Genomic DNA, 8899 nt, shown 5'->3' on the forward strand with positions numbered 1-8899 from the left:
CCTCCTTATTCCATCCAATGGCCTATAATGATGGTTGTGCTCCAGGTGTGTTCCTGGGCACAAAATAATCACCTATGGACCCTGCTCGTGGTGATGGAAGTGGAACAGTGCCAGGTACTCTACTAGAGGAAGCAGAAGCAACGGGTGAGGTGATGGTGGGTTTGTGGATACGTGGGCCACGTCGAGAGCCCACTATGCCCTCAAGTGCTTCTTGTTCCTCTTCAAGGTCAATAGAAACACCTTGAGATTCAGCTATGGCTGATCTCATGGCTAGCTTTGCCCTCTCCTTTTGCAATTTCTTAGCTGCAAGTAGGGCATTCATTTGTCTTTTTATTTCTTCATTGGTCCCAGGGCATGCTCTAACATCATGCCTATCTATTCCTGCAAGGTGGTATTTGAGGCGATTGATGCTCCCATGAAGTATTTTCTCACATTTTATGCATATAACTGACCCAGGATCGGGTCCCTCATAGGCATACCTCCATGCCCCATCTCTAGCACCTATAGGACGAGTGCCTATATATCCAGATGGGCATGGATCTAGTGGCCATTGCTCCCTTGCCATGATTAATGCTTACTTAACCTACACATACAAAGTGAAAAAAAAAAATTAACATTTTAGTTAAACAATTTAGCAAACTATCTACATTAGTTTAAATAAATTTAGACATCATTCAAAGTTTTTTTTCAAAAAAAGTAGGGTTTGATTTTTTTTTTGAAAACTAGATTCTTCAAAAAAATTGTGAAAATTCAACAAAACTTGTCAAATCTAGTGTTAAATCTTGTGCAAATAACTTAGAAATGATTTAGATTACCTAGGAATCATTTCTAATCCATCTAAATGCAACAAAAAATAAACAAATTCTTTTAAAAAAGCATAGAAAAAAAATGCAAAAACTTACCTGGGAATCTGATTTTTCCTTCAAATCCCCTTCAAATCCACTTGGAATCACTCAAAAATCACTCCAAATCACCTTGCAACTCACTACAAGTCCACTTCCCCCTTCTCAGCCCAAAACACAATCAAAAAACAAAAAATGCATTACTGTTTTGCCGTTTTCGGCTAAGAGACCCAAGCGGCCGAGTTTTTAACTCAAACTCGCCGAGTTTTTGACAAAAACTCGCCAAAAACTCTGCGAGTTTTCTAGCGAGTAGAAGTGGTAACTACTCACCAGGCTCAAAAACTCGGCAAGTTTTTGAAACTCGCCGAGTTTTCGGCGAGTAGTCCATCTATGCTTATATCTACAATAGGGAACGCAGCCCTTAGATGATATCCCTAAAGTACATTCTATCTTCCAAAGCTCCTATTCCGGACCCTTCTTTCTGGTTAGCTATTACATGATTCTTGACCGGTGTCTTTATACTGTTTTCCGACCAACAATCATCTTCTATTATGAAGCTTGTTAGTTAGCTATTGTCTTTTCCTATAAGAAAGTTTGTGTTTGGGCTTCACCCTACAATAATTGAAATAAAATTTACATAAAAAATCATTGCATACCAGAGAACTTCTTTAGAATATATTTCACAAACACATTATGCTCAAAATCTTTTAGCCTCTACTCAATGATTTAAACTTTTACTGGAAATTTTTTCATCTCATATCACCGAATATTATTGTCTTCATTCCAATACACATTCCAAGATTCCAGAACCACATGTCCTCAATTTTAAATCAGCATTCCCTGGTTAATTTGGCCGTGTCCATAGGCTACTAAGTTCCATGAACCTTCTTTGAGATGTGAAATGAATCAAGATTTACTACCATGTCCCTTTTCTTCAATTAGCACCAAACGTATAGTGCTTGGGATGATCCCAAATGCACCACCCTACACTCCTCTATGAGAGAGCCTAGAAGCCCCATTAATTTCTTGTAAATTTTGTCATCATCCTTTTTTCTCATCTTCTGATCTTTCTAGATCAAAATCTATATCTAATATTTCTAACTTATTGCAATGAATGCACATCCATGCTGCCATAACATGTAATGCTTTGTGAATATAGTAATAAAGATAGGCAGTTTTGTATTTTCAATAGCATGCTCATTAGAGGGGGAACTCTCCTTCTAGTGTCTACCCCACGCCAAAAAAAGGTCACACCATTATTACTAGTTTCATAGAATTCTAGAGTATTGCATTCTTCTTGCTCTATTGGTTAATGATGCAAACAACAAGCAGATCAACTGAACTGGCTAACAATTACCCAAATTATGCAACAAAAGCACAAGAATAAGGAAGAAGACTGCAGAACTTAACAAAATCACAATCTATATTATGTGTAGCAGATATCCTAAGGGCCATTCCAGATTGTATGGAACCCAACAACCGATGCTACCCAACCAATGAATATTCAACCTATTTGCAAAGACTCTTTGCCCTACAATCTACCCTCTTTTACAGTCCCAGCTATGCCTACAAACTATAAAGTACTCTATTCTCACCCTTGGGTGCGACTTCAGCTCAAACTCCAACAGTGTCTTCAACAGCCCTTAGCATAAGAATTTTTCCTCTTTTTAGGTTGGCACAGTGACAGTTGACCTTCTCCATAAAAGTGGGAACTGAAAGGTCTTTTTTGCACTGCATTTCTGTAACTGAAGCTCCAAGAATTACTGATGCTTCAACTTCCATCTGTATGCCTCTGCATGCCACTCACGTATTGCTAAAAATCTTTAGAACCTAACACAACTTACAAGAAAGTGTTTGTCATTATCCACCTACCAGCCTGGAATGGCTCCTACACAAATCCACCCTTTGAAGCATGGACTAGATCTTACATGGCTCCCCCAAGTTTGTGCTACAACATGCAACACCCTAGTGACATCCTCTACTCTATATAGTTCTGCATGGGTTCATTTTGTCCATACAAAGGTGAGAGTCATCTTTAGCCTGCATGCCCATGTAGCACCAGCATGACAACTGGTGGAATAATAGATTACGAAGGCTCCCAAACACACACAACCAAAACCAAACACCAAAACACCCAATGTACACTTCAAACCAAAACATAGCAAAATGAAAGATAAATCTTTCTAGGTGATGCAAGATTGCTTGACCAATAATGAAAAGAAACTCTTTCTAGGTGTGCCTACATTAGGTGGTTATGTTTTTGCAATGCTTGTTCTCAAACTGATTTTTTCTTTTGCTTTGTCTCTTTCGAGCTACTATTTATCATAAATTTATTAAATTATGAAATTTTAAATGTTCAATCTTTAAGATGTTGGTTAGTTATGATTTACTCATCCTCCCTCCTCCTATAGGGTACAATTTCTGTTGAATCATAACTCACAACTCCTTAACACGAGTATTTGACCAAGGCTACACACTGGAAAAAACCAGTGTATTACCAGAAATCATAATACAAATTGACGGCATTGTTGTCTTCAACAAAGTCATGTAGGTATTTTCTTCCCAATATACCATTCATATTTTGACCTCCATTTTCAATTAAATCTACAGATACTCCTAAAATTTTATAGATTGTAGGTTGTAACTTGTAACCATAGTTTGAAAGAATTTAGTTGCTCTTCAAGCTTAATGAGGATTTTATTAAAGTGAGCAAGGTTTGTGTAATTGCTTTTTGCATTACAGGTATTTTACATACTGTAAATCTCTTTTATTCTTGTAGCGACTATTCACTGGTTTTTTTCTGGACCTCAAATATTTGACGAATTTTTGCTTTAGAGTAGGAATTTGAAGCCGGCACTTGTAAATATTTCTGCAAGTAATTTCCTCAGTATATTTCAGTCAAATAGTCTCATCCTTAACCCAAAACATTGTTGTAAGGTGTTCTCACAAGCATGGGTTTGTGTTCGAGCCTGGAATCTCACTGGTCATGATTTAGAAAAATGATTGCAGAAGCACCTGTGGATACTTTTCATACAGATACGGGTATAAATCCAGGACTTCGAAGATATTCAAAACCTAACCACTATGAGATTGAAACCTAGTTTAGAACATACAACATAACCAGTGTTGGCATTCCCAGACATACTCACAAGGTCATTTTTTTGGAACTCAAAATGCAAATACACAGCGGGTATAAATCCAGGACTTCAAAGATATTCAAAACCTAACCACTACGAGATTGAAACCTACTTTAGAACATACAACATAACCAGTGTTGGCATTCCCAGACATACTCACAAGGTCATTTTTTTGGAACTCAAAATGCAAATACACAGTTTGCAATCGAAACGCCAATGCTGATGGCAGCTGATCAAAGGACAAAAATCTGGGCTCACTTGGCAATAAACTCACCTTGACCAGTGTCTTATTTCTAGTTCAAAATTTAAATATATATATCTCATTATTCATGTTGATTCAAAGGAGAAGGGAACCCAACCATATCCCTCGTTTTTATTAATGAAAGCAGAAGAAAGAATGAAAAAAATCATTTTAATTTTTAAACTCGTGTTAATCATTAAATATGGTTTGAAAAAACTCTGAGAGTCGGCAATTAAAACTAGAGTAAGACTAAATATATTAGAAAACTAAATAAAAACGGAAGCTCAAATAGGCCAAACTTTGCAAAATTCAAAATTAATAACCCAAACTACAAATATCTTTGCCACCTAACTTTATCAATTATTTTATAAAATTCAGAGTCCATCCGCTAGATCTACCAACAATTTTGTAAAACTCATTGTCCATAACCTAGCTCAGTGAATAATTGTGTGGAGCTCAGAAACCATAACCTAAATCAGACAATAGTTTTCTAAAATTCAGGCTACATGACCTAGCTCAGTCAATATTGTAAGATTCGGACTCCACAAATAGTTCAGCCTAAAATTCAGACTTCATAACCTGGCTCTCGGCCAAGATAATTTGTAAATTCAAAGTACCTAACCTTGCTTAGTCAATAATTTCGTGTAATTCATACTTCATGGACCATAACCTAGCTGAGATGATAATCCTCTGAATTCAGACATTGAAACCTGGCTTAGTCGATAGTTTTCTAAATTCAGACTTGAAACCCAGTTTAGTCAATAATTTGGTAAATTTGGTCTTCATATCCATACTCTAAACAAAGGAAGATAGGAAACAATTTCAACACCATTCCAAAACAGAAGTTCCAGAGAGACTATTTGTAGTAAATTTAAACTACTTAGTTAATCAAACTAAGTGCAAATAGTTTTAGAGTTACCCTCAGTTAAAGGTTCTGGAACAGTAAGAAGGGCACCATGTATCCATGGGGGATAAGGATCTGAGGAAGCAGCAGATCGAATCTCCTGCCCAGTAACCACAGCATCAATCTCAACACTCGCAGGCTGGCGTGGGGCTGTGCCAACATATTGGTCCTGTGCCCATTCCGCTAGCTGGCCCTCTGCACAAAAAACATAATCAATGCACAGGAATCAAACCTCTGAACACAATGCATGCATTTTGTCAAGAATTACAGTGCATTCAGTGAAAATCTAAAGTAACTTTTAGCTGAGGAGTCCAGCCTTTTGAATTGACTACTATGACACCAATCTTTAAGTGCTGAAAACTAAGTTGCTGGACATGAAACCCACCTTGTGAGTTGACTTCACTATAAGACCAGCCTGAAATAGTGTATATTAAGTTTCTGGATGGTAAGGAGTGTTTTCACTGCATTCAATTGAAGGTTAAAATATAGTGTAGCCAAAGAAACCAGCCCTGAGAGTAAGTCCTCCTAGGACACCATCCTTATAGAACTGAAAACTAAATTTCTAAAATGACAATGGTGTTTACACTGGGCTCAATAAAAGGTTAAACTAAATTCTAGCCAGGGACACCAACCTTGTATATCAGCTTTACTAGAAGACCAGCCCTTAAGTACTGGAAATTAAATTTTTGGATGATTAAGAGTGCTAATGGTGCTTTCAGTAAAAGCCGTTAAACTAAATTCTAGCTAGGAAGACCAACCTTGCTAGTTGACTTTTCTAGAAGACCAGCCTTAAAGTACTGAAAATTGAATTTCTAGATTGCAAAGAATGTTTACAGCGCTTTCAATAGAACTTAAACAAAATTCTAGCCAAGGGCACCAGCCTTGTGAGTGGATTTACTACAAGCCCATCCTTAAAAAACAGACAATTGATTTTCTAGATTGCAGAGAATGCTACAGTTATTCAATAAAAGGATAAACAAACTTCTAGCCAAGAAGATCAACCTTGACAGATGGCTTTATCAGACCAGCCTTAAAGTACTGATTATTCAAATTCCAGATGGCAATGTTTAGGGTGCATTCATAAAAGTTTAACTGAATTCCAGCCTCTGAACACGACCGTGCAAGTTGGCTATATTGCGAGATCGCTCTTAAAGTACTGAAAATTCAATTTCTGAATGTACTTACAGTGAATTCAATAAGAGGTGAAACAAAATTCTAGCTGAGGAAACCAGCTTTGTGAGTTGGCTTAACTAGACCAGCCTTAGAGTACCGAAAATTAATTTTTTTGATAGTAAAGAATCTGTTTAAGGAAACCAACCCTCCAAGCAACCTCTACGAAGGGGCCGGCACATGCACCATGTGATGAAAACAAAATGGGAGGAACTGTGCTCCCTGTGCAAGGAGCATCAGCCAAAGTTTTTACTTTCTTGATTTTTTATATGCCATTATAACAGCCAACTTTGAGACATTGTTTTTATTTATTTTTTTCCCCATTTCGAGAGGACTAATCCCCTGAGAAATTCAGATGCCCATTACAATGCTCTAAACTCCTCTCTTTGGTATCTGTGATTTCAAAAGTATTTATACTAATCGACGCGAATTGATTCTAGCCCTAAGATTCCGGTATCAAAACTTGATTGGACTGGATCTTCTATTTGTATAACAAGTCCATCCAGAAAAGCTTTTCAATACTTATTACAGAATGTGAAGGCCAACATAACCGTGATTGCTCAATGTGCTAATTATAATATAGACATTTAAATCAATGGAAATTGGAAGCACTAAAAGATAAGGAATTACGCGCAGAAGGATAAGGCCTGAGGAGGGGCTGCGTGATAGAAGCTGATTGTTCCGCCATGGATCACTGCGCACAATTCTCAAATCCCTATATCCTCAGAAGATTTAAATTTTATGCCCACGCTTCATTATATACAGGTGGAATTGAATGGAGCTAACTATGCATTGGAATAGTGGTGGCCTACCCTTCCGTTTGTGATCACGCGGGAAGCGTGTATTTTGTGGGTGTTTTATACAGATACGAAGTTTGACTTTCCTGAATAAGATTTTTTTCTAAATCTAAAACAGCGTGTAAATCGCGTATCAAGGTGGAGAGCTGAACAGAAGGAAAATTTTGAACAGCTCTCACCTAATCTTCTCGCCTAAGACTTCCCATGAAAACAATATGAAAAAAGTATTAAAATTGCAAATCAGGTCAGTGTATGGACCCCACTTTGTTCAGACCCCATTGCTCGAATGGTGCTATATGAGCTCAAAAAACCTCATTACCTCAGTAGAGGCTTAAGCTAATGTAGTTCGAACTCCACCTTCCAACGTACATCATCGTTTAAGATTGGACCCCATTAGCATAAAAGCTTTGGAATGATCGTTGTCTGGCATGAATCCTGGGCCCCTCTATCGTTTGCTTGCAGAGGAAGGGAACCATAGAGGACAATATGTTGAAGACTCGGTTGTGGGTGAAGGATCAAATATGATATGTTAGTGGGAAGAATAAAAAAATCCTCTTTGATTTTCTATTAAATTAAAAATATTTGAAGATTAAATAATTATTATGTTGGAATGTAAATTAATAATAAAAATGAAATATATATATTAATAAAATAATATTAAATGTGAAATTTTTTATAATATCTTAAACTATATAATAATTTATTAAGTTATACATGTTTGATTTGTTTGCATTTTATAAATATTAGTCTAAAAGAATTTAAGTTGTTTGAATACTAATGGTCAATTTGGCATTCATTGTAATGTTTGCAAAGGTGAAATATTAAAATATTTTGAAAAATTACTCATCTAAATATTGCTCTACCTTTTAAACAAAGAGTTTCTCCCATAACCAAGCTCCCTTAGTTTATTGTCCCATTTATTCATGGGATGCAATATTAAAACTCAAATATATGAAAATAAGCAAGCTAGGGAGCTTGATAATATATGGTTTAAAGGTAGAACACTTCTTGAAATTTTTGCAAACTAAGTAAACTTGATTGTAAGGTAAACACTTTAGTTAGGCATGTTTCACCCATAATGCTATTAGGATGGGTGATATCTTGATAGGTCTTAGTGTTTTGTGAGTTCTAGATTCAATAAGTGTTATAAATTGAGTCCAAAAATAGCAATAACAAACAATATGGATTGTAGAAAATTGATATCATTAAGTGATATAAATGTTAAATGGACCATTCACCATCATGAGAGTTGAGTTCTAGTAAACCACTAATCATAAAACATGGGTTAATAAAGTTTAAATCAAAATTATGCAATTAAAACTCAATAAATCATCATAAAATAATGTTATATCATTTATCACAAGTAAAATATTTAGAAAAAGTACTAAAAAAAATAATATGTATAAAAAATAAAATAAAATTACTTGATTTTATAAAAATATTTTTCTAAAGATCTTTGAGAAGATGAGAAAATGTTGAAGTGCACAATATTATGCTCAAAATGCAAAAGACTCCTTAAAATATGTACTTGTTGGTATGTGGCCACTAATCATGTTATTGGGCAAAAATATTGGTGATTTTATTAGCAATGGTTTCCCACCAAATCAATTAACGAGAGAGCGCAAGGAGAGCAGGGTCCCTTCTATGGTGTTAGGGGTGCTCATTCCCCTAGCAAAGGCCACAAATAGGGTCTAGTGGCAACACCCCCAATGGAGGTTGCTAGGTGCAGTGCTCCCAAAGCAAAAATTGTTCATTATTTTATAAAGGTGTCGGCTATTATTGTAGTATGTAAACTAACCTTTATAAAC

At 36.0% G+C, this 8899-nt stretch overlaps 1 protein-coding gene across 2 annotated transcripts in view; it reads right to left on the reverse strand.

Annotated features, from left to right (window-relative positions):
* LOC131076670 (uncharacterized) overlaps positions 1-7328 on the reverse strand; it is an 84269-nt gene extending 76941 nt beyond the window's left edge. The window contains exons 1-3 of one of the 2 annotated variants that reach the window (XM_058013969.2): positions 7107-7328; positions 6925-6988; positions 5140-5319 (exon numbers count right to left, since the gene is read on the reverse strand). In XM_058013969.2, the coding sequence (XP_057869952.2) occupies positions 5140-5319; positions 6925-6982 (238 nt within the window). In that variant the 5' untranslated portion in view covers positions 6983-6988; positions 7107-7328. Of the gene's footprint in view, positions 1-5139; positions 5320-6924 lie in introns of both variants that reach the window. The other variant, XM_058013968.2, reaches the window with a different exon arrangement.
* Positions 7329-8899: the final 1571 nt, after the last annotated feature.

The sequence above is a fragment of the Cryptomeria japonica genome, chromosome 4, assembly GCF_030272615.1.
Source record: "Cryptomeria japonica chromosome 4, Sugi_1.0, whole genome shotgun sequence".
NCBI classification, from domain to species: Eukaryota; Viridiplantae; Streptophyta; class Pinopsida; order Cupressales; family Cupressaceae; genus Cryptomeria; species Cryptomeria japonica.